Below are 25,646 nucleotides of genomic sequence, written 5' to 3'. Positions count from 1 at the left end.
GAGGTTATTCTCTGTTTTAAATAGTCAAAAAGGCTGAGTAGCCTTAGGTGCAGCAGAAGGTTGAGGTTTTTGTTGCTTCTGAGGTTGCTGTTTCTTAAGAGGAGGGCAATTATAAGGAGCCATCCTCGGAGAAAAACGCCGCTGATAGGAGCAGGACATGTAGGTTTGGCAAGAGCTGGCTTCGGCTTAGGTCTGACAATAGAAGCAAAGGATTTTTCATGATCAGACAATTTCTTTGTGGCTGCCTCGACAGATTCATCAAAGAGGTCACTGCCTTAGCTAAACAGTCTTGAAGATTAGGATCAATGTCAATGGTACGAAGCCAGGAAAGGAGACGCATAGCTACAGAGCAAGCAGGTGCTCGGGCAGACAACTTGAAGGCATCATAAGATGATTGGAGAAGATGCAATCGGAGTTGAAATAAAGAAGCAAGGACTTCTTGAAATTCAAAGTGCTTTTGAGTATCCAAATAAGTCAAGAACTTTGGTAATAGAGAAATAAGGAACTCAAAATAAGTAATAAAATGAAAATTATAATTGAGGACTTTAGAGGACATCTTAGCATTTTGATAGATGCGACGTCCTAATTTGTCCATAGTTTTCCCTTCCAGGAGGAACGGTGACATAAACCTTGGAAGGATGGGACCTCTTCAAGGAGGTCTCGACAAGCAGGGATTGATGAGATAACTGTGAGTTGTCAAACCCTTTGCAATACACAGTTTTATACCTAGAGTCCAATTTTTCTGGAACAGCTGGTATGGTAAAAGGTGTCTCCAGGCATCGACCAAAAGTCTGATTCAAAAGCCTATGAAGAGGAAGCTTAAGTGACTCTGCCGGAGGTTGAGGAAGATGCATGACTTCGAGATACTCAGAGTATTTGGAGCTAGTATCGAATTGAAGATCCAAGTCAGCCATCTGACGAAGAAAAGATGAGAAAGATTGCTGATCCGCCAATGCTTTGCCTTGAGAAGGACTCGAGGATGTCGAGGCAGCCTGGGTTGAAGATGAAGCTTCGGCATGAAAAAAAGGTATCAAAAAAATATGGAGACTTAGACGAGGCAACCGAAACCGTTGCATCCTCGAGGTTTGGCATTGGGAGACCTCGATCGAGGAGTCGGTTTCAAAGGAGGAAGAGATTGAGGCATAGTTGAAGAAGGTCGTTCTTTAGAAGAATCATGCCTGGAAGTATGCCTCGATGGCCGCAATCGTCGATGAGAATTGTGCCTGGAAGCAGATCTCGAAGATCGAGGAGACTTCGCCTCAGAGACAGAAGCAGCCGATGCTATCAAAGAATGGATAGGACTGGAGGCTGTAGATCGAAGCTCCGGAGGCTTGATGGAGGAAGCTCGACGTACTCCAAAAGATTCTGCTCCTTGTATAGAGTGTGAGGATTCCTGCCGAGGCACTTGCAAAGATTCTGCTCCTTGTTTTACGTGCTTGGATACCAGACGAGATACTCGCAGAGATTCTGCTCCCTGCAAAGAGTGTGTAAGTTCAGACTAAGGCAAAGGAAGCGGCTCGACCTTGCGGGAGTCTGCTGAATGCCCAGGCTGGATGAGAGGAAGAAGCTTTGGTCCCATATTAGTAAGGAACTGAATGAATTGCTTCTCCAACATGGTCTGGAAGGAAGCCGGCAAGGATGGATCCGTGTTTGAAACCGGGCCACCTGCTCTGGCTGGAGGTTTCACCGAGGTAGTGTGATTGTGCTTCGACTTGGAAGTCTTAGGCACTTTAATCACTACCAGTGGAAGTGGCTGCTGAGCTATCTGATCTGAGGAAACAGGGGAAGATACAGCAGATGTCGTCGAAGAGAGAGCCGCTGCAAACGACGAAGGTCTGATGAGGCTCGAGGTGGAAGCCGTGGCCATCAATTTCACGAGGGGCTGACCCCAAGACTACACTATCAACTGAAAGACCACACAGCTTAGACACCACTCTCCGGGATCTAGCACGTGACGACTGAGGAAGTCCGCTTGAAAATTTTCCACTCCGGCTATGTGGGAGGTGGCGATGTCTAGAAGGTGAGACTGTCCAGACCATAGCAAAGCCACTTGAGTGCTCTTGATGCCCCCCTGACGATTGACACAGGCCACCGTCGTGACATTGTCCGACAGAACCCTGACTGACTTGCCCATCAAGAAGGAGTGGAAGGCTAACAGTGCCAGACGGACGGCTCTGGTCTCCAGAACATTGATCGACCAGGACGCCTCCTCCATGGACCAGGTGCCCTGAGCCGAGTGACCTAGACACTGAGCTCACCATCCGAGAAGACTGGCATCCATGAGAAGCATTGTTCACTGTGATTGATCCAGACTTGTCCCTTGAACAAGTGAGGAGGTCTGGAGCTGCCAACGGAGACTGCAGCGCGTCACACCCTGCAGAGGAACAGGGAGATCCAGGCTATGCCTCTGGGGCGACCACCTCCGAAGCACAGCATACTGAAGAGGACGCATGTGGACCCGCATTTAGGGAGGACGCATGTTCACTAAGGAAGCCGCCATTGACCCCAAAACTTGGAGGAAATCCTGCACCTGAGGACGTCATAAGCAGGCGAATTTGCTTACCCGGGCCTCTGGGAGGAAGACCTTCCCCAAGGAGGTGTCGAATAGAACCCCAAGGTACTCCAGACGCTGAGATGGGGCTAACCGACTTCTGGAAAGTTTAACCACCCACCCCAGCGACTGCAGAAATTCCACCACCCGAGCCGTGATCACGGTGCTCTCCTGAAACGACTTCGCACAAATCAACCATTCGTCCAGGTAAGGGTGAACCAGAATGCACTCTGTCCGCTGCGATGACCACCATAACCTTGGTGAATGTCTGGGGTGCCGTGGCCAGACCAAAAGGAAGCGCAGCGAACTGATAGTGCTGACCCAAGAACGCAAAGCGAAGGAAGCGCTGATGGGAGGCCCAAATTGGAACATGCAAGTAGGCCTCCCTCAGACTGAGAGAAGTCCAATACTCCCCTGGCTGAACCGCCAGAATGATAAACCGCAGCATCTCCATGTGAAAAGAGGGAATTTTGAGAGCTCTGTTGACTCCCTTTAAATTTAAGATGGGCCGAAAGGGCCCCTCCTTCTTGGGCACCACAAAGTAAATTGAGTACCTGCTGGTGCCACACTCCTGAGGGGGGGTACTGGAACAACTGCTTTGAGATCTAGCAAGCGTTGAAGGGTCTGGCGAAAGGATTGCGTCTTCCATGCCGCCTGACACGGAGAAGCTAGAAAAAGTTCCGGCAGAGAGCAGGCAAACTCCAGAGCATATCTGTCTTGCACCACCTCCAGGACCCACTGATTGGATGCGATTGCGGCACATTTGGGGAAAAACTCATGCAACTGGGCATTGGGCAGGATGGGCAGCGGGGGAACCGGCTGAGGGATTCCCAGCTTCCGACGGGCCCTCCGAAAGGAATGAATACACTGATAAAAATGACCCCGGAAAAATCCCGAAGCTGGAAAAGTAGCAGCCCCACACCCAGAGCAGAAGTGGCATACTTCCACAGATGCCCCCGGGTAGTGCCACCCCAAATCGTCTGGCCGGCATGGCCCTCAGGCAGGCGGGGCACTTTAGAGTCATCCAAATCCTCTCCAAATAAAAAAATACCCCTGAAAGGGAAATTTAGTGAGTTGCTTTGGACGCGGCATCCACTGACCAAGCGCAAAGTCACAAGGTACGATGCGCAGCCACTCCAAAAGCCATAGACATGGCCGACGTCCGCACCAAGTCATAAAGGGCATCCGAGAGGAACGAGGCAGCCATCTCAATCTTTGCCACCTTCTGATCCACCAAGAACTAGTCATCACACTCATGATCCAGGACAATCTCGGCCCACTGAAAAACAGCACGAGCCACCAACCCCCCACAAATAACCACCTGGACCTCCAAGGCTGAGACCTCAAAATTCTGTTTAAGAATGGTCTCCAACTCATGCTCCTCAAAGTCCCATAAGGCAGAACCGCCCTGAACAGATACGGTATGCTGTTTATCAATCACTGAGACCACCGCATCCACAACTGGCGACTTCAAGGTAGTCCTATCCCCCTCCGGGATGGGATACAAACGATCCATGGTGCGCGCCAAATGAAACGGCACCTCCAGCATATTCCATTGCACCAGGACGAGATCCCAATTATCCTGATGCATAGGAAAAGAGAGGGAAGCAGCACGGATCTCCCTAAGAGGGTTCCCCACATGCGGGGTCTCCAGTGGTGCCTCTTCGAAACTCAGCACCGAAGAGACTTGCTGAATCAGGTCTGGCAGCTCATCTCTCTGAAATAGATGCACCACGGACGCCTCTTCGTCGGAAAGCAGAAAACCAGATGCCCTGCCACCAGAGGCCATCCCCTTGAGAGGATCCTGGAACTCCTCAAAAGGCTCCAGGTTCTCATCCAGGCAGACATGCTCCTCCGACCACAAATCCTCATCCCAAGACACCCTCAGGCGCTTGTACAAGGGAGAAAGAGGGGACGCCAAAAGCATAGAGGGAAGCAAAAGCCACAGGTGGTGCAGAGGGAACCCCCCTCCCCCGAACTCCCAGCCGCCTGAAAATAGACTCTGCACAAAGCAAAAATTAAATCAGAAGAAAAAAAAACTCTGGGATCCCAAGGGACTCCCTGCCACAGCAGGGGACCCAGCAGAAACCTGCCCCTGTTTTTCCAATACAGGGGAAAGGTCACCTGAGGTTGCAGACAAAATTGAGGGGCCAGACTGTAAAAATGGCCAAGTTCCCACCAAAAACAACCCCTCCAGGGTCTGTAACAGCTGGGAAGCCTGAAGTGTCCCAGCCGCTAAAGCAAGAAAGCCGGCATCAGCTGTTAAAGAAACAGCTGAGAGGGAGTCCCCAGCCAAACGGCGGTAAGGGAATCCTTTTTACTCTCACCGTCGGAGGCTGAGGAAATCCTTCCGTGGGCGGAAAGGAAAGATCGGGCTTCCCCACTGCTCCCTGCTGACTCGCGAGACACTAACAGTGGGGAGCCCTGAACGCCTGCAGCCGCTGCAGACGGAGCTCCACTACCGCACCGGCCTGTACATCGCCTCGCATCTGGAGCAGAATGAGCACTTTTTCCCCTTCAAAGTGCTCGCTGCTCCCCATGCGACCTAGCTAAGAAAAAAGTGTCGGTTAGTTGAAAAATGCAATAAAATACAGCAATTTTAAAGGTAAAGCAATTCTTCAGACCGGTACTACCTCAAGATTTTTTTTTTTTTTTTTACAGAACAGACTTCACTGGCTTTAAAAGCAGTATGCCTTGCTTGAATTAGGGGGCAAGGCTTACTGCTGAGGTACCTCTAAAAAAATGTTGGGGAAGTGGAGGAAAGGGGGGAGGGACCCAGCACAAGACCCGCTAAGTTTGACACCCCTGAGTTCGGACAGACTGCCAAACAGGGCCCACCCAAGCTCAATCCGGCACAAAAACGGGGACCAGGATCCCTAAACAAATTCCAACAGCCCTATCAAGAGAGATGGGTACAGCTCTTCACACCTACTGTGGCTGAAAGAAGACTGATAGGTATAGGGAAGGTACCTATTATGTACTATTCCACAATTTTGTTTCAGTCTCCACCTGCTTGTAAGGTGGATGAGATATATACCTGCTTGTAAGATCCTAAACTGGTCTGGAGAGTGCTAAAGAAGAAAACAGATTATATAAATAAACAAAAGAAATAATAATAATAATAACAACAACTATTTTTGTATACCACAATACCACAAGCAGTTCAGAGCGGTTTACAGAGGAAGAGACTGTACACTCTTGAGGTGTACTTTTAACTGGGCCTTGAACACTGCCAGAGATGGAGTCCACCGTAGGGATCAGGCAGCTTGTTCCAAGCATACAGCACAGCAAGACAGAAGGGACAGAGTTTCTCCTGGCAGAGACATTTGTTCCATTATCCAAGAATGATTAACACAATCTGCTTACTATGTTTTTTATGAAAAGGATTTGGTTTAAATAAATAACTATCTACAACTATATTTGAATTAGTGAGCTTTTTTTGGGGAGGGGTGGAGAACACACTAGGAATTGAAAATTATACTGTCTTGAATAAACACTGATATAATGAGGAAATACCTGGACGAAATGCCATCTTGATCTTAATAAATGCTTCATTACAGTCTGCAAGAAGATACTTGGCTTTCCTGTGATAGATCCTTACTACGCCCAACAAAAGATGTCCAGAGGTCCGAAGGGCCATCTTGACCTAGAAAAGGATATAATATTACTAGTAATTTAAGGTGATAATGGTGATCTAAAACAACCTCTCTTTTGTGGCAACTCAAGTTGAGATTTCTTGTGTATACTAAATAAAACAAACAGTTTTGTCTTTTCCTTATAAGCCAACCTCTATGTTCTGTCACAGTAGCCTAAATATATAAAGCTTGAAAATGATAAAGCTTAAATAGGAATATCTGGACTATTAATATTCCTTTCCATAAGTACTGTAAGACATGTTATGGACTCCTGCTAAGATATGGAGGCAAAGAAAACTCTAGTACACTCTCAAATTCTCAGCATAAGACAGTACACATTTCTTCCTAAAACAAAATCTATTATTTCTCAATCAGTACAATGTCTTCTTGAATTAGAAAAACTTTTAGAAAAGTGTCTATTAGCAATTCAGCACAAATATCTCTCTGGTATAACTCACGTTTTTTGATTGATAAAAAACTGTCATTTCCTTAGCAACAGTAGAAGATGAATCCAGAGACTAGTGGGATAGCCCACATCTACCAGCAGGCGTTGATAGAGAAACTGATTAACAGGTGGTCCTATTGGCTGGCACTCCTCCTGTATCTTCAGTATGCTCTATCTCCCAGCAGGTGATGGTCGCTAATCAACTAGCTCCTGGATTCTAGCTGTGACTGGGCCGTTATTTTCTCCTGTTGAGGTTTCTCTTCAGTGAGATGGCAATTCTATTTCTCCTGTTGAGATTTTCTCTTCAGTGAGATGGGGGTTAGAGGTCTGCACGGGAACGGGGATCGCGGGGATCCCGCGGGTCCCGCGGGGATCCCGCGGGTTCCCCCCCTGGCCCACGGGACTCCCACGGGGACGCCCCCTGGCCCACGGGACTCCCACGGGGATGCCCCCCTGACCCACGGGACTCCCACGGGGACGCCCCCTTGCCCACGGGACTCCCACGGGGATGAAAACAACCTACCTAAATTCTGGCGATGCAAGTCTGGCGATGCAAGTCTGGCGTCGGGTCGGGAAATAGCCATGTTGAGCAGTGAGCTCAGCACGTACACAGATGAAAGCCTTGCTTGCTGATTGGTCCGGCGGCCCCGCCCCACCGTGCCGCCGGACCAATCAGCAAGCAAGGCTTTCATCTGTGTACGTGCTGAGCTCACTGCTCAGCATGGCTATTTCCCGACGCGGGCATTAGGCTGTTTTTTGTCATTTCGGGTGGGGGATGGCAGCGGCAGCGGCAGCAGCAGCCTGAAAAAGAAATCATCCTGGCCGGGTTCGGTGTCATGCTCCGGAGCTTCTACAGCCTTCCTATCTCCCTCTCCCTTCTACCTGCGGCTCTCTTCGGCAACAACGATCGACACAAGCTTCTGGCGTCGGGGCCTACCCTCTGCGAGTCCCGCTTGTTTCAACTTCCTTTTTCCACAAAGGTGGGACTCGTAGAGGGAAGGCCTCGATGTCGGCAGCTTGTCTTGATCACCGCTGCTGACGAGTTGCTTAAGAGAGCCGCGCAGCAGGGGGGTGTTGCCAGGTGCAGGTAGAAGGGAGAGGGCCAGATGCAGGACTCGTGGGTGAGGGAGGAGAAGAGAGAGGGGAGAGAAACAAAAGGAAATATTTCATACTGGGCTGGGCCGGAGTGGAGGGAGGGTGGAAAGATTCTGGCTACAGGGTGCATTAACAATGGAAAAGGGGGGAAAGCTGAAAATGGAGATAGTGACACAAAGAAGAGAAAGGGTAAGCAGGACCTTCTGAATAAGGATAGAGATACAGAGGGGACATGAAGAGGAGGTGAAATAGAGACATAGAAGTAATGCTGAAAAAGTGTGGGGGGGGGGAGATAAAGACATTGAAAGGGCAAATGGTGAATATGGGGTAAAGACAAGGACAGAGACAAATGAAGATTCTGAAAAAGTGGTGAGATACGGATATAGGTGAGATGGACACAAAGAAGGGTGATGCTGGAAAATAGGTGGAATGGTAATTCTGACAGACACAGAAGGGAAATGCTGGATCAAGGAGAGATGGGGCTCAGGCTGGATGGAATGAGGAGAAATGCCTTGTTGGCCCGGAACTTCCTCTCCTACGTCAGAATTGACGTCAGGGAGCGGAATGCTGGTCAGCGCGACGCTTCTGCAGGGAAAGCTTGGGACAGCGGTGGCTTGGGGACTATTCCCCGATGGCGGTGGCAGCAAACCGAGTGGCTTGGGGGAGGGCACGGAGAAAGAAAGAAAGGGGGCAGACAGAGAGACAGAAAGAAGGGGGAACAGGGAGACAGAAAGAAAAAGTTGGGGGAGAGAATGAGGTCTGGAGGAGAGGAAACATACAGGAGGCTGAAAGAAAGGAAGAAAGATTGGATGCACAGTCAGAAGAAGAAAGTGCAACCAGAGACTCATGAAATCACCAAACAGCAAAGATAGGAAAAATGATTTTATTTTCAATTTAGTGATCAAAATGTGTCTGTTTTGAGAATTTATATCTGCTGTCTATATTTTGCACTATGGCTCCCTTTTACTAAACCGCAATATTGTTTTTTAGCGCAGGGAGCCTATGAGCATTGAGAGCAGCGCGAGGCATTCAGCGTAACTCCCTGTGCTAAAACCTACTATTGTGGTTTAGTAAAAAGGGAGGGGGTGTATTTGTCTATTTTTGTATTTTGTTACCGAGGTGACATTGCATAGAGTCATCTGCCTTGGGAAATGTATATGGCAGATATCTTTGTTTTGTGTTCAAAAGAAAAGGAAATGCATTTCTGGTTTTATTTCTACAGTGTTGAAGTACTTGTTGGCCCTTGCTGTGACTGGTGGGGATCCCCAAGCACCGCCAGCAGAGGACCTCCTCTAGAGATGGTCAGAACTCCCCTCCACCAAGCGCAGCAGTTGCTGGCAGCATCCATGAGCCACTGAGGTGCCAGCATCTGTGACTCAGGGACGCTACTGCTGCCTGCCAAGCTTGGCAAAAGGGACCCCAGGCCAACTGCAAAGGAAGTCCTCAGCTGACAGTTTGTGGGTTCTCATCAGCTGAGTATTTATATTTTATATTTACATTAGAGGTTCTGGTAGAAACCCATTTACAAAGTATGTATTCTTCCCAATTAATATTTCCAAATTAATAGTCTCTTTGCTTATTTGTAAATGGGTCTCTACCAGAGCCTTTAATTCAGTAGCATAATTAAATAAAATAACTATTTCTGAAGTTTATAGGGAAGGATGGTGACGGAGGGGATTCCTCGCGGGGACGGGTGGGGACGGAGGGGATTCCTCGCGGGGACGGGTGGGGACGGAGGGGATTCCTCGCGGGGACGGGTGGGGACGGAGGGATTCCTCACGGGGACGGGTGGGGACGGAGGGATTCCTCACGGGGACGGGTGGGGATGGGTGGGATTTTGGCGGGGACGGGTGGGGACGGGTGGGATTTCTGTCCCCGCGCAACTCTCTAATGGGGGTATCCGGTTGAACGGTGCCGGCTTTAGGAGGTTACACCTGGGACCCCCAGGTCCCTGCCTTACCCTCCCCTCCAGTGATAGAGGGTCTGACTTAGTCCCTATTTTTTCTTCTTTCCCTTAAAAAAAAAAAAAAAAAGGACTCCACAGTTACATTTCTGCCCTGCTAGTGCTGAGCAGCCGGCGTTTACCGGCATCTACCGGCACTGATCTCTAGGTTGTGAGTATATGTTTATTTCTACTTGTATTTGAACTTTGTGGTTGTGTGAGAGCTGCGGGTTCGACGTTGAGTGGTTCTTCATTGTGGAACTTTTAGTTTGTTCACCGCTAAGTTTTATTGTGCAGTGGAACTTTAGTTTTTTATGGGGTTGCTTCGGTGAAGGGCCAAACACATGATTAAGTGAGCTGGTGCCTTCCCGCGCATTGGTGGTGCGAGCTTTTTTTCATTCCCTGGCGATAGTCCTGCAGCGTTGGTAGGTCTCTGGGGTGTAGTTTTCTCGGCGTTGCCGCAACTAGTGGGGTGGTGCATAATTGTACGGCACCTGGTGTTGCCTTGGGGAGCTTCGTGATTGCACGGCTTGCGGTAAGGACGGCTCCGGGTGTGTTCTTCAGCGACTGTCCAGGAGCCGGGTCTTTCCAGAGTGCAAGGGGCGCGCGCTTGTTCTCCATTGATTTGAGAACCGAGCACTTTTCCTCCTCAAGGTGTATTTTAATTATGTAGGCTGAGGCTGAGTCGTTATCTTTCGGCTATGGGCTCCGGGTCTGTTTTTTATAGCACTGTTTTGGGAGTCAGCATGTTTTGGCGCAAAACGGACATGCGCTAGAGTATCCTGCACCACTGCGTTCAGAGAGAGTTCTTTTATGCTGCTGACTTTCTCAGCGTGTACCACAGCTGATCCTTTTCGGGGCTGTGTGGTTTTATTTCGGCTATGAGCTCCGGGTCTGTTTGTGGCAGCGCTGTTCTTGGAGCTGGCCTGATTTGGCACGAAACAGACACACGCTTGGGTCTCCTGCCCCGCGGCATTCAGAGAGTTGTTTTATGCAGCTGACATTCTCTGCGTGTACCGCGGCTTCTCCTTCTCGGGGTCAGATACATCGGCCCTGTTAAAACAGCTTTGTCCCATGTTGCGGTGATCATGTTTGATGTGTGAGAATATTCCATGGGCTTCACTTGAAGAGAAGCTGCTAGTTTTTCTTGGGGCTGTCCTGTTATATCTCAAGACACTTACACGAAAGCTTCTGCCCTGTATTTGGCTGCCTGCACTCAATTTTCTATGTAATGGGTTGGCAGACGGCACGGTGAAGTAAGTGACAAGAGAGTGCCCAAGTTTCATTTGGGTGGTTCATTGTCTCACTCAGGGTCCCTTACAAGTGGGGCTGTGTTGGCTGTTTCATTTGTTTTTCTTTCTATGTACAGTGATTCATGTGTCTGGTAGTGCTCTAGACATAATTCTTCACGGTAGTATGAATGATTTTCAAGTTCGGGGATTCTCTTGGGGCCTAATGACATTTCACTTCTTCCTGTGGGCCAGAGTGTCTCCGGGGTCTGCAAATTTTTCCAGGCTGATCGCGTAGAGGTCACCATCATGGCACGTGCTAGACAGCCCTCCAATCTCGCAGAATGGTCTATGAGGCTGCTGATACCTAGGGGCAAGTTACCTCTTCTTCCGAACTCTTAGGGTATCATAAACGATATGCCTGTTGAAATCATCCCCGACGCTCTCTTTTGGAGTGGGAGCATGGTCTGTTATCCGTCAAGGTGCAGATCGTTTTGATGGGGAGGCGAATACTACTTCTGGATTATGCCTAGTTCGTCTTGTCTTCCCTTTACATGCATAAAGTTAATGCTGTTGGCAGAATTTCCTCATGCTCCTTTTTATATCGCAAGACTGGGTTTTTCCAGGTATGCAATTTTGAATCCTCTTTTTCCATTTTAGATTCTATATTGGGGTCCCAGTGTTTTGAGTTTCTGCAGCTTAAGTGTTGCTGGAACTTGGAGCACTAGTTTTAGGTCTTCTGGAACTAACAGAGGTTTTTCCATTTACTTCATTCTGCTCGAACAGGTGAAATTGATCAGATTGGGGCTGGATCTCATACAGTCTTTTCAGAGTTCGGCATTTCCAAAGAGTGAGCTGTGAGTTTATGTCATATTCCATATGGCCGCTGCATCGGCTGAATATCTCCCGCTTGTCTGTCCTTGGGCAGCACTATAAGTTTTGGCTCATACCAGTTGACTTCGCCACAACTCCAGGAACACTTTATAAGTTGAGGCAGTAGTGGCAGCATTTTGTCGCACAGAGGGAATTCAGGGGTATTTTTCTTCCGCGACTGCTTCTTCGGACATCTTACAGACTAATCAATTTGGTAGACACCAACGGGAGCTTCATTTTATTTACAATGACCTCTCTTCTCCTCTGCCATTTATTGGATTCTCTGGGTGTGCTGTTAGTCATGTAGGTGGGCAGTGTGTTTCTTCCCGGTGGCTGGGACGCCAGGTTTCAGTCTCAGGTTCACCTTCTTGTTCAGTCACCAAGACCAACAGTACGCATTTCTGTATAGGTTCTTACATCCATGGTGATGACTTCGCTGTTCCCTTAGGCTTCCTTTTACCTGAGTTTCCTGCAGCAGCCGCTTTTGTTCCAGTGGTTCCCGGTATCTCAAGGCGCTAATAGGCTCCTCACACATCGCTCAGCATGGTTTGGGGTCTCAGCGAGATCAGTATATTCAAAGACCTGTTAGGGTCTTTGCTGGATTGTCTCTTGGTCACAACACTTACCAAGCTGTCGGCTTAGGGGGCTCAGTGCCTTCGATCTTCAGCTCAAGGAGTATGGTCTCAAAAGGAGACTCAGGACTCGTTCACTCTTCAGGAGTGATATACCATCTGGATATCGCTTAAGGAGTTTCAATCTATTCTTCCGCAATAACGATGAGGATCTTTTAGGACAGTGTCATGGCGGTGGTATTTCTCAACAGCCAGGGAGGTACGTTGGCGAGCTAAGTATTGGTTCTATTTCATTGGGCGGAATCTCCTTTTCTGTCGGGGCCTTTTCTGTCGGGGCCAATTCGGCAGGCGAATTGTGAGGTTTGCAGATTATTCCGTGTTTACTCGCCCAGGGACCGATTAACATGGGACTTTGGTCCACTTTGGGGCTCATTTTCCGGAACAGGGATCTAATTTAGACTTCTTTAGCAATAATTAAAAAAAAAAAAAAAAAATCCTCCATCTCTAGGAAATTGGGCACTGTCCGCTCAGGCATTCCAGCTCGTTGTGTAGAGGTGAGATCTCCTAGAACTAGACCTCATGGTCTCGTCTTGCAATGCCTAGCTTCCTAGCATCTTCCATAGATGTGCGGAGTGACAATCGGAGGGAATGAGCAAGTTGATTCTTTATTGCCTCTGCTTTTTCTTTTTAGGTGTTTTCTCTTGGCTGATGATTTCATGGATGTTCCATCTCAGGCTCGCGGTCAGACCCCGGTGATCATGGTATCTCCTGATTTGCTGCTCCGTCTATGATAGGCCGATCTGAGGGGGTCTTTCGGCAGGCGAATTGTGAGGTTTGCAGATTATTCCGCGTTTACTCGCCCAGGGACCGATTAACATGGGACTTTGGTCCACTTTGGTATTCTGACTTCGCTTTTGCAGACTCCTAGCTGAGGTGTAAGAGTTATGCTATGCAGGTTGTTTCGTCTCGTCTTGTCTCTGGGCAATACTGAGGTCTTCTGAGGTCTAGAAGCTTACACTACCTTCTAGAGGGTGTTCCAATTCTTCGGTAGTTCTCGAGGTGCGTCACCCTTTCAAACTTCTATGTCTTACGTTCTTTCTTCTTGATTTAAAGGTGTTACCGTGATTTAAAGGTGTCAGCTTCCCGTGACATTCATAGTTTATTACAAAGGCTCCGCATCTCGCTCTTTATTTGCTTCTCAGCGTGATGTAGTTCAGTCCTAAAAAGGAGGGCAACGTATTTCTTCACCTCTTAAGGAGCTGTCTGCACTTTAGTCTGAAGGTCACATTCGCAGTGACAGAAAGCTCCGTTTCATCTGACTCTAACTGATATGGGATTGACAACGGTGCTTCGTGTGGCCATGGCTCCATCTCAGCGGTTGTCCGAGTTGCAGGCCTTGTACTGCAGGGATTCTTTTTTGAGAATTGGGCATGCTGGAGTATCAGTTTAGTCAGTTCCATAGTTTCTTCCTAGGATGCTATCGTTCTTGCTTCTCATCCGCTCTCACTTTTCCTTCCTGCTTTCCGGGAGGAGGACTGGGTGCTGCGATCTCTTCAATGTGTTTCCTATTTGTATGTAGACTTCTTCTACACTGTCTGAAGGTTTCTAATTCCTTTTGATGTTCAGCTCACCTCTTTGTGTTATTTGCAGGCCGCAATCAATGTATGGCAGCGGCCGACGTTTCCATCGCTCGATGGGTCAATGAGCCCCTTACTTCCACTTCTTTAGCAAAGAAGCAGTTGCCGGAAGGGCCCACTTCTTGGGCTGAGTCCAGAGGTTTTCATTGGAAGACATTTGTCATAGGGCTACTTAGTCTTCTAAGAAAGTCTTTTCTGAGCATTGCTGATTGGTTAGGCAGCGAGTCTGCTTTTGGTGCTTCGGTTATTGTGCAGACAGTGTTTGCTTCCCACTAGAGAATGACACGGTGGCGGTTTACCCACGGCCACCGCATTTTAGCCGCCAGCTCCCTCCCTCCACCTCACCTTAAATTTCGAGTTTTCCGGCTTCCTTTTTTCCGAGCCGCACGTGTTCAAAAATCCGTGCACGCGCGGCTGCGCGAGTCAATCAATCTTCTCCTCTGACGCAACCGGAAACAGGAAGTTGCAGGAGAGGAGAAGTTTGATTGACTCGCGCAGCCGCGCGTGCACGGATTTTTGAACACGTGCGGCTCGGAAAAAAGGAAGCCGGAAAACTCGAAATTTAAGGTGAGGTGGAGGGAGGGAGCTGGCTAAATGCACGGCTTTTTGAACGCGTGCGGCTAGGGAAAAAGGAAGCCGGCAAACTCGGAACGAATATAAGGTGAGGTGGAGGGAGGGTGGGGGCTGCTGGACCATTATTCATTACTTTGCCATACTAATTCCATTCTATGTTAGGTGCCACGGACTCAGATTCGAGTCCTAGCGATGATGAGTTAAAGATCCCAAAAGAAGCCAACTTCTAAATCCAGTGGTTAGAGCTACACTACACTCCTTGTGACCCTGGGCAAGTCACTTAATCCCTATTGCTTCTGACACAATGGGCAGTTCCAAAGACCAAGACTGGCCAGTGTCAAAGACAGGATGCTGAGCTTGATAGACCCTTAGTCTCCACTGTTTTTAGTGATCAACAAAGTTCTATGTTTCTATAATCACCCTAATTCTGTTATCATTGGACTAGATATTCAAAATGATTTAAATGGCCAGGACAGGCTCCTGGCTGTTCAAATCATCTGTCCAGGGCTAACCAGGCATTTTCAATCTTCATGTTCAGCCCAAATGGTGTCACACAATTCAGCAAAAATACCCAATGTTGTTCCTCATAATTTAAATATTGCTCATAGAAGGAACAACATTGGGTATTTTTGCAAATGGAAGTTGGAGGGTTAATTCCCTTGAAACAGCCAATTGAGTGAAACATGAATTCATGCTGGGACACAAGATAGGTTGAATTTGTTTTGAATTTAAAAAGAAAAATGATCAATGAAGAATACTATAATGGCAAGAAAATATAATGATAAAACAGCAACTAATTTTGCCTATTTTTATATATTAAAAAAGTACTATATAAGGTGAATGTCCATATTGCTGTCTGTTGTTCTGCTGAGCACTGGCATTGAAACAGCAAAATGCATTTATTGCATACTTGTCCTCTGTCAGAAACATTATGGTGGTATATTAGTTGTGTTAATAAAAATTTATAAACAAAGCCCTGCCAGCTGAACATCTCTTTCTCTAGTTCAGCAGCAGGAACTTTGATTTATAAGAACGGAATAAGCTAAATATTAGAGTACTAAGGCTTATATGGATGCTGCGGGGACGGTGACGGGGCGGTGAATGGGATGGCAGTGGCGGTGACGGGGCGGTGAAAGGGATGGCAGTGACGGGGCGGTGCAGAGGATGGTGGGCCGGGGACGGGGCGGTGACGGGGACAGATTTTTTCCCCGTGTCATTCTCTACTTCCCACCCAGACTGAGGATTGCTTTGCTACATCCCGCTAGTCTCTGGATTCATCTGCTGTTGCTAAGGAAGGAAAAATTATGTTCTTACCTGTTAATTTTCTTTCCTTTAGACGCAGCAGATGAATCCAGAGCCCCACCCTTGCTGGATATTGTCCGTTGGTTTCTCTTTTGCATGTTTCAGACGTTTGGTATCGTGGGTACTTGTATTCTGTTTGCTTATCGTTGACTTTGATTTGGGAAAGATGTTTTTTACATGCTAAGCATATTGCTGGTTACGGATGCTTGGCCAAGGAGCAATACTGAATATACAGGAGGAGTGCCAGCCAATAGGACCACCTGTTAATCAGTTTCTCTATCTCAGCCTTCTGTTAGATGTAGGCTATCCTACTAGTCTCTAAATTCATCTGCTGCGTCTAAAGGAAAGAAAATTAACAGGTAAGAACATAATTTTTCCATTTTGGCCTAAGTGGGCCCAACTCGGGATATGGTGCTTAGCAGATATCTGCACCTCAACTTTCCAACTCCTGTCCTTTACAGATTTACAGGCTAAATTCACTCTCCCAGCCTCAGCATTTTATTAATGGCTTCAACTTAGTGCCAGTTAGCAATTAAAGTCAATTAAGAGCAATTGAAAGCTTCCCTTCAGACCAGCACTGCCTCAGGATTCCCCCTCCCCACCAATTCAATTCAATTTAATTGAATTGGAACAAACCCCCACATGGCTCTCAAAGCTATATGCCTTACCGGTATCGGTGGTAAGGTTTACAGCTGAGGCACCTCTAACTAAAAAAAGTTGGGGAGGTGGGGGAAATGGGGGGGAGAATTCAACTCGTCAAGTGTGATACCCCTGAGGTCAATAATTCCTTTCCTCTTAACCTCTGTAAACCGTACCGAGCTCTGCGCATGCGGAGATGGTGCGGTATACAAACCTAATGGTTTGGTTTAGTTTAGATGGACCCCCGAAAGGGTTCCCTAAGCTCAATCCAGCACCAGATGGGACGAGAAGGCCTAAACAAAATCCAACGGGCCTCCACTAAACCAGGGAAGACTGAACAACTTTAACAACCTCATCTGCTGGAGACTGCAAGTTTGGTGGGTACTATTCAGGCTTATGTGCCTTTATCAAAATTGAGCTCTGTCCATCATGGCGATTTGTCTGTGCCATCTGTAAGTGAAATGAGACTGAATTCTTCATGTGTGACTGTTTTCCTGGAATGGAATCTTCTACCCTTGTATATCAGAAAACAATGTAATCTTGATGGGCTTAAGAAGTAATTGAAGAGACATTTATTTTGCAATATGAAATATGGGCATTAAGGCATCTGTTTTGGTGAAAGCGCTGGTCGCTTATTTGTGAGTCGCTTTGGGATGTTTGGTGGTTCTATGACAAGTTTTATCCATACATACATACATAAACGAATCCTTTCACATAGTCCATTTCATCTCGGCGCAGTTTTTTAATCTCCGATTGGGGGATTTGGTCAGTGACGTCATGACGTGGTAACTCTAACTCTATAAATTTAATGAAGTCGGCGTTTCTGTGCCATTAAGCAGCAATTTGGAGCATTAAAGAAGTTATTCCTTACAGGTACCCAGCTCTAGCCACTTTCTTTCTTAGTGTTTTTATTTTATTTTGAGTTTGTGCTGTATTGGTGATTGGAAGATTATTTTTATATTCACTTTCACCTTGTTCATTATTGTTTAGATTTTCATCTTATCCTATTGCTGATTGCAAAAGTTGTTCAAGATATAATTTTTTTTGGTTTCCTGATGCATAAAACGAAACGTGTTCACGTCAGAACCAAGGAACCATTATATAGCTAAGTGATTTTTCAAAACTTATTTATTGAATGCCATTTGAAGTTTTAAAGAGGATTTTTCACTTTCAATTGACACAAATATACTGTATTTTCACGCATATAACGCGCGTGTTATACAAGATTTTACAAACCGCGTAATATCCGTGAGCGCGTTATACAATTGTTTTCCGTCTTGCTGGCGCCCTCCTCCATCTTCCTGCAGTGTTCGCTGAAAGCCGCAACAGCGACTTCCATGCGCCTCCTGCGGCTGGGAAGCGTTCCCTCTGACGTCGTGACGTCAGAGGAACACTTCTGGGTCAGCCGCAAGAGGCACATAGGATCCGCTGCCCATGGCTTTCAGCGAACGATGCAGGAAGATGGAAGAGGGCGCCAGCAAGACAGAAAACACCGCATCACAATAGAATAGGCATTACAATAGAAAACCTCGGAAACAAAATTACTTCATTGGTAATTTCCCTGCTGGCGGCATTTGCTGATAGTTAAAATAGCTCAGCTAATATTTCTTGTGAAGTCATTTTGCATACGAAGCAACAGTTAGATAAATAGGACTTAAACGCTGGCATGGATTATGAAAGTTCAATGAGGAGCATGCGCGGTATACGTGTGGGCACACTATACCAAAATTTTCTTACATAAATTCCTTGTTCCCACGCGCTATACCCGTGTGCGCGTTGTACCCGTGTGCGCATTATATGCGTGAAAATACGGTATATAGTATACATACAAATAAAAGCTAAAAAGTGAGGACTAAGCAATGATTGGGTGGCGAGGTGGTGAGGGATTCGTTCCCTGTTATGACCCCTCCGTGTCTCTGAGCTAATCCTACCATATGTAATAGCTTCATCTTAATGAGCATGCATAATATTTAATGGGAAGTGTTTTTGGTTGACATATACATAAGAACAATGCCAGAAATGTGGATTCATATTTATGCTTTTTAGATATCAATGCAAAACTTATAAATCATTTCTTAAGTGGTAAATATCTAATTGTTGCCGATTTGTACTGCAATGAATTTTGAGCCCTATGATGGATCAGGCATTTTTAAAGTATGGTAGATTTAAGGCACAAATGACAGTTATTCAGGGAAACCTTTAAGCATAAAGGATAAAAAGAGAAGTTGACCTGCTTACCCTGCTAAATAGTTATTTTATCAGAATAAACTGGCTTAGCTGGAAATTACCAATTGTTCAATTTTAGCTTGGCTTTGAGAAGTCATTTCTAAGGGAATATTTAAGTAAAGGGAGGAAAACTGCTTATGTAGATTACATTTTCTTAAAAGTACAGTAGCAGTGTTCTTTGTCCACTGACAAATAGTACTGGTAACGTAAAGGCTGCTGTATGTCTTTTGCACTACAAGTTTGGTACCCTTTCTCTGTTCATGTGCACAATACATACAGTTCTGTGTATTCTTATAAAATGTTTGTAAGAACAAGATGGTTGCAGCTAGACTTGTCCGAGCTGCACGCTCAGAAGTATTATCCACTTACTTATTTAGCCGCTCAACTGCAATGCCAAAGCGGAGAGGGAAGAGCTCTGCTGGGGCCTCATGTAGCCCTTTCTTGGCCGGCTATGGTGACATGGAGGGTCTTTTGCTGCGTATGCAGGTCACCCCTTCAACTTCATCAGAGACACTCCTGCTGGAGACACTCCAGGAAAGTGGAATGAAGGTGGTCTCCTTGGGACTAGACACTACTCTGAGTCCTGATGTTAGGGCTCCGCCCCCACACCCTCAGAGCGCCAGCTCCCCGCGTATGGAGCAGTGCCAAGGAATACAGGCGCTGCAAGTCCCTGAGGCTGGAGAAATCATAAACAGTGGAGCTGTGCCGGACTTGTCTCTTCAGAGGGAAGTCCGAGTTTGGATCCTGAAGCGATGATTCAGCGTGGAGACGGATGTTCCCAGGAGGGTGTACAACGTGGGACAGAAGCAACTGAACAGGACTCTTCAGGGATATTTTCTTTCCCTCAAGTCCAGAAATCCCAAGAGATAACTCTAGACTCCATTTGGGACCTTGTGGCAAATCTGCCTGCATTAATAAATCCTCAATTTCAACATATGGATAATCAATTAAAGGCTCAAGCAATTGACATTAAAAATTTACAGTCTGGAATGCTTGAATCTAAAAATTCTGTGGATAATGTGAAATCAGGAATTGACTTTGGCTAAAAAGATTCAAGAAACTTTGATAAAAGATAATCTTAATCTTAGGAGGAAATTAGAATCCTTGGATAATCTGTCACAGTCCAATAACATTAGATTAACTGTGTATTCTCCTAGGGAAATGTTAAAAAGATTTATGATGGAAGTTTTGGAGATTACCGAGGAACAATTGCCTCCTTTATCCCAGGTTTACTATTTACCAGCAAAACCACAAAATCAGCAGCAAGGAATTGCTCCTGATTTAAATGTAACAGAATTGCTTGAGCTGTCTGATAGTGAAACTGTTACACCTGCTACATTGTTACTGACAGTAGCAATGGCACCAGATAAAAATTGGCTTATGAAAAGTTTTTTAAGCACAAGCAGAAGCCTTTTTTAGGTTTAAAAGTACAAATCTATCCGGATTTGGCCAGGGATGCCCAAAAACGCAGGAAAGAATTTTTGTTGTTGAAACCGGGGGTTCTTGCCTTAGGGGCAACATTTTACTTACGTCATCCTTGTAAATGTGTGGTGCAGATATTCTTCACAAAAGTATGTATTTTTTGAACCTGCTCAATTGACAACTTTCCTATCATTGTCGCGACTGGAGAAGGAAAAAGATAAGATCTAAGGAAAAATTATGTTCTTACCTGTTAATTTGCTTTCCTTTAGATGCAGCAGATGAATCCAGAAACCAATGGGATAGCACACATCTACCAGCAGGCGGAGATAGAGAAACTGATTAACAGGTGGTCCTATTGGCTGGCACGCCTCCTGCATCTCCAGTATTGCTCCTAGCCCAAGCATCTGTAACCATCAATATGTGTAGCATGTAAAAAACTTCTTTCCCATAACAAATATCAAAAGGCAATAATACAAAATACAACTAGCAACAACAACAGACGCCGAATGTTGCAAAAGAAAAAACCGACAGCCAAAATCTAGAAAGGGTGGGGCTCTGGATTCATCTGCTGCGTCTAAAGGAAAGAAAATTAACAGCAACAGATGAATCCAGAGACCAATGGGATGTAGCAAAGCTATCCACAAACTGGGTGGGAAGCAAACACCGCCTCCGCAACAACCGAAGCACCAAACGCTGCCTCTGCATGCGCCCCCATATCCAACCGGTAATGCCGAGATAAAGTAGATAAGGACAGGTTGTTCACCTTCTCCAAGGAAGGGAGAACGAGAGGTCACTCTCTAAAGTTGAAAGGGGATAGATTCTGTACAAACGTAAGGAAGTTCTTCTTCACCCAGAGAGTGGTAGAAAGCTGGAACGCTTTTCCAGAGACTGTTATAGGGGAAAACACCCTCCAAGGATTCAAGACAAAGTTAGACAAGTTTCTGCTGAACAAGAACGTGCGCTGGTAGGGCTAGTCTCAGTTAGGGTGCTGGTCTTAGACCAGAGGGCCGCCGCGTGAGCGGACTGCTGGGCATGATGGTCCACTGGTCTGACTCAGCAGTGGTATTTCTTATGTTCTAAGCTTGGAAGACCAAGTAGCCGCATGACAAAACTCCTCCAAGGAAAAAACCTGAGGACTATGTCCAAGTAGCCGCCAATGCTCAGGCTGAATGGTCATCAAGTTCTTCCGCCAAGGAAGCGTAAAGAATGCCCTCCTGGACCCGTCGAGCGATGGAGGCTTTGGACGCTGCCATACGTTTGTTGCATCCCTTGAAAAAGAGGTGATCTAAATGACTAAAAGTCGTTATAAACCTACAGATGGCAGAGAATGCTATGCACTTTTTTTTTTTTTTTTTTTTAAATGCAGATGAAAAGCTCGCCGCCCCATTCCGCCTCCCAGGAAGAAGAAAGGAAAAGTGAGAGCAGCATAAAAGAAAGGATGACACCACCTTAGAAAGAAATAATAGTACTGTCCTAACTGACACCCCAGAATTTGTAAATCAGAAATAAGAATCCCTGCGGTACAAGGCCTGCAACTCAGAAAACCGTCGAGCAGAAGCCATGGCCACAAGAAACACCGTGCTCAACGGCACCGCCTTTTAAAGTCTCAAAAGATAAGGTTGAAACTAAGCCTACTAGAAACTGCGAAGAAGCACCTGAAGACTGCACTCTGGTAGGGCTCCTTAAGAGGCGTACGAAGATACTGTACTCCTGATAGGAACTGAACTACATGAAGCCGAAAAGTAAGCGAAGAGCGAGATACCATGCCCTTGTAACAAGCTAGTATTACCACTTGAAGCTGAAGGGAATTGAACGCGAAGCCCTTGGCAATACGCTTGTGCCAAAAAAGAAAGAATATAAAGCAGAGAACTCAGGAAGAGTGCCAATGTTGAGAAGTACCCAAGAAAGGAAAAAAGTCTCCAAACGGAAGCATAAACCACAGGTGAAGACATCTGCATCACCTGGAGAAGAGAAGAAACAACCTGCTTCGCATAACCCTTACACGTCAGCCATGACTTCTCAAAAGCTAGGCCGTAATACCAAAATAGGACGAATATCCATGTTGAACGGACCCTAGATGAGTAAATCCGGCAATACCAAGAATCTCAACAGTTCGGCCTTCGAAAGACGCACCAGATCCACATAGCAAGGACGGCGCAGCCAAGCCGGAGGTTCTCTAATTACTGCGCCCTGAAAGCGAGCTTGAGATGTCAAATCCATCCAACATCTAAAAAGAGAAACCAGAGGATAGAAAGAAGCAACACTGCTACCCCCTCTGACTGTCACTCCCTGCGACTGCTGAAGAAGCTAGGAAGCTCTTAATTTCGAGACGAGGCCATTAGGTCTAGCTCCAGGAGATCTCACCTTTATACAAAGAGCTGGAATGCCTGAGCAGATAGTCCCCAATTTCCAGGATGTAGAAGATTTTACTACTACTATTTAGTTATTTCCAAAGCGCTGAAAGGCATACAAAGCGCTGTTCATTTGAACCTACAATAGACGGTCCATGTGCAGAGTTTGTGGAGAGAAAGTCTAACTAAACCCGTTTCCTGTCCTGTAACATGACGCACTGACAGCAGAGGAAGATGAGATTCCATCCATGGAAGTAGCACCATTACTCCAGTCATAACATTGGCCCAAAACACCTTTATCGTCATTCCATGAAGAATGGTCCGAAACTCCTGAAATGGTAACCTGATCGAACTACAGTTCAGAAGAATGAACGAGTACTGACTCCTTGCGCTGAGGAGCGAAGGCACGGAGCCCCCCAACCCGACAGCCTGGGATGTTTGGCGACTTTGATCCTGTCCAACAAAGACCGAGGAACGCCTTTGAAAAGAGTAATCTCACTGAGCCACCCAATTATATGGGACAATGCTTGAGGAGCCTATTAGATACTTCAACTGGAGCCTTGAGATACCGGGAACCACTGGAACAAAAGCGACTGCTGCAGCGGTCTCATGTGAAAGCAAGACGAAGTTCCCAGTGGAGTCACCCCCATAAATCCTAGAACATGTACAGGATCCCATACTCTTTATACCTGGTGACTGAAGAAAGCAAATCTGAGACTGCAACCTGTCGCCCCAGTCACTAGGAAAAATCACAGTCCTCTCTCCCGTATGCAACATCCCCTGATATTCCAATACAGAGTATAGGAGAAAAGAGCTCTTTGGAAATCAGAAGAGTCACATCCAAAGAAGTGAAGAAAAGAAGTTCAGATAAAAGAAACTACCCATTGTCACACAAATTGACCTGGCTAGAATACATAGAACATGACGGCAGAAAAAAGGGCCACAGCCCATCTAGTCTGTCCACACTAATGGCCCACCCCCTAACTACCTCCATGAAGAGATCCCACATGCCAATCCCATCTTTTCTTAAAATCTGGCACGCTGCATGCCTCAATTACCTGTTGTGGAAGATTATTCCAGCGATCAACCACCCATTCGGTGAACAAATATTTTCTGGTGTCGCCATGAAATTTCCCACCCCTGATTTTCAACGGATGCCCTCTTGTTGCCGTGGGTCCTTTAAGGAAAAAGAGATCCGTCTCCACCTTGATACGGCCTGTGACATATTTGAACGTCTCGATCATGTCTCCCCTCTCTCTGCGTTCCTCAAGTGAGTACAGCTGCAACTTACCCAGTCATTCCTCATACAGGAGATCCTTGAGTCCTGAGATCATCCTGGTGGCCATTCGCTGAACCGACTCAACTCTCATAGTAACATAGTAGATGACGGCAGATAAAGACCCGAATGGTCCATCCAGTCTGCCTAACCTGATTCAATTCAAATTTTTTAATTTTTTCTTCATAGCTATTTCTGGGTAAGAACCCAAAGCTCCACCCTGCACCATGCCCGGGTTCCAACTGCCGAAATCTCCGCCAAGACCCACTCCAGCCCATCTACACCCCCCCAGCCACCGAAGCCCTACAAAGCCCATCCTCCACCAAACGGCCACATACAGACACAGACCGTGCAAGTCTGCCCAGTACTGGCCTTAGTTCAATATTTAATATTATTTTCTGATTCTAAATCCTCTGTGTTCATCCCACGCTTCTTTGAACTCAGTCAGTTTTACTCTCCACCACCTCTCTCGGGAGCGCATTCCAGGCATCCACTACCCTCTCCGTAAAGTAGAATTTCCTAACATTGCCCCTGAATCTACCACCCCTCAACCTCAAATTATGTCCTCTGGTTTTACCATTTTCCTTTCTCTGGAAAAGATTTTGTTCTACATTAATACCCTTCATGTATTTGAACGTCTGAATCATATCTCCCCTGTCTCTCCTTTCCTCTAGGGTATACATATTCAGGGCTTCCAGTCTCTCCTCATACGTCTTCTGGCGCAAGCCTCCTATCATTTTTGTTGCCCGCCTCAAGTCTTCTTATGTCCTTCGCCAGATACGGTCTCCAAAATTGAACACAATACTCCATGTGGGGCCTCACCAATGACCTGTACAGGGGCATCAACACTTTCTTCCTTCTACCGACTACGCCTCTCTTTATACAGCCCAGCATCCTTCTGACAGCAGCCACTGCCTTGTAACATTGTTTTTTCGCCTTTAAATCTTCAGACACTATCACCCCAAGGTCCCTCTCCCCGTCCGTGCATATAGCACAGTTACTTACCGTAACAGGTGTTATCCAGGGACAGCAGGCATATATTCTCACATGTGGGTGACGTCATCTACGGAGCCCCGATGCGGAAGCATTTTCAAGCAAACTTGATTGAAGATTTAAGTTTGCTCTGCTGCTCCACGCATGCGTGCCTTCCTGCTCCACTAGGAGGTGCATCCCCTCGTGGTCTCCAGTTCACTTAACTAGCCAAGAAGCCAACCTCGGGGAGGTGGGCGGGTTGTGAGAATATATGCCTGCTGTCCCTGGATAACACCTGTTACGGTAAGTAACTGTGCTTTATCCCAGGACAAGCAGGCATGATATTCTCACATGTGGGTGACCTCCAAGCTTACTGAAGAGGGATGGAGGGAAGTTGGCAATTTAAGCAAATAGATTTCGCAATACCGATTGGCCGAACCGGCCATCGCTTCTGGATAGGGAGTCCAGACAGTAGTGGGAGGTGAAGGTGTGAACCGAAGACCATGTGGCAGCCTTGCAGATTTCCTCAATAGGTGTGGACCTGAGGAACGCTACGGAGGCTGCCATCGCTCGGACTTTGTGTCCCGTTACTCGACCATGCAGTGCGAAACCAGTCTGAGCGTAGCAAAAGGAGATGCAATCGGCCAACCAGTTGGACAAGGTGCGTTTGGAAACTGGGTGGCCTAACCGGTTTGGGTCGAAGGACAGAAACAGTTGTGGGACTTTCCGGTGTGTCTGGGTGCGTTGGAGGTAAAAGGCCAACGCTCTTTTGCAGTCAAGAGTGTGGAGCGCCACTTCTCCGGGGTGAGAGTGGGGCTTGGGGAAAAACACGGGTAAGACGATGGACTGATTGAGATGGAAATCAGACACTACTTTAGGTAGGAACTTTGGATGGGTGCGGAGTAC

General features: G+C 46.7%; 1 protein-coding gene across 1 annotated transcript in view; it reads right to left on the bottom strand.

Annotated features, from left to right (window-relative positions):
* The window catches only part of RAD21 (RAD21 cohesin complex component), a 241,038-nt gene that overhangs the window by 182,247 nt on the left and 33,145 nt on the right, over positions 1 to 25,646 (bottom strand). The window contains exon 3 of the mRNA XM_033933156.1: positions 6,068 to 6,197. Within this exon, the coding sequence (XP_033789047.1) occupies positions 6,068 to 6,197 (130 nt within the window). The remainder of the gene's footprint in view (positions 1 to 6,067; positions 6,198 to 25,646) is intronic.

This window comes from Geotrypetes seraphini, chromosome 2 (assembly GCF_902459505.1).
Source record: "Geotrypetes seraphini chromosome 2, aGeoSer1.1, whole genome shotgun sequence".
NCBI lineage: Eukaryota > Metazoa > Chordata > Amphibia > Gymnophiona > Dermophiidae > Geotrypetes > Geotrypetes seraphini.
The sequence above is the reverse complement of the archived record's forward strand: the minus strand, read 5'-3'. Positions and strand labels throughout refer to the sequence as shown.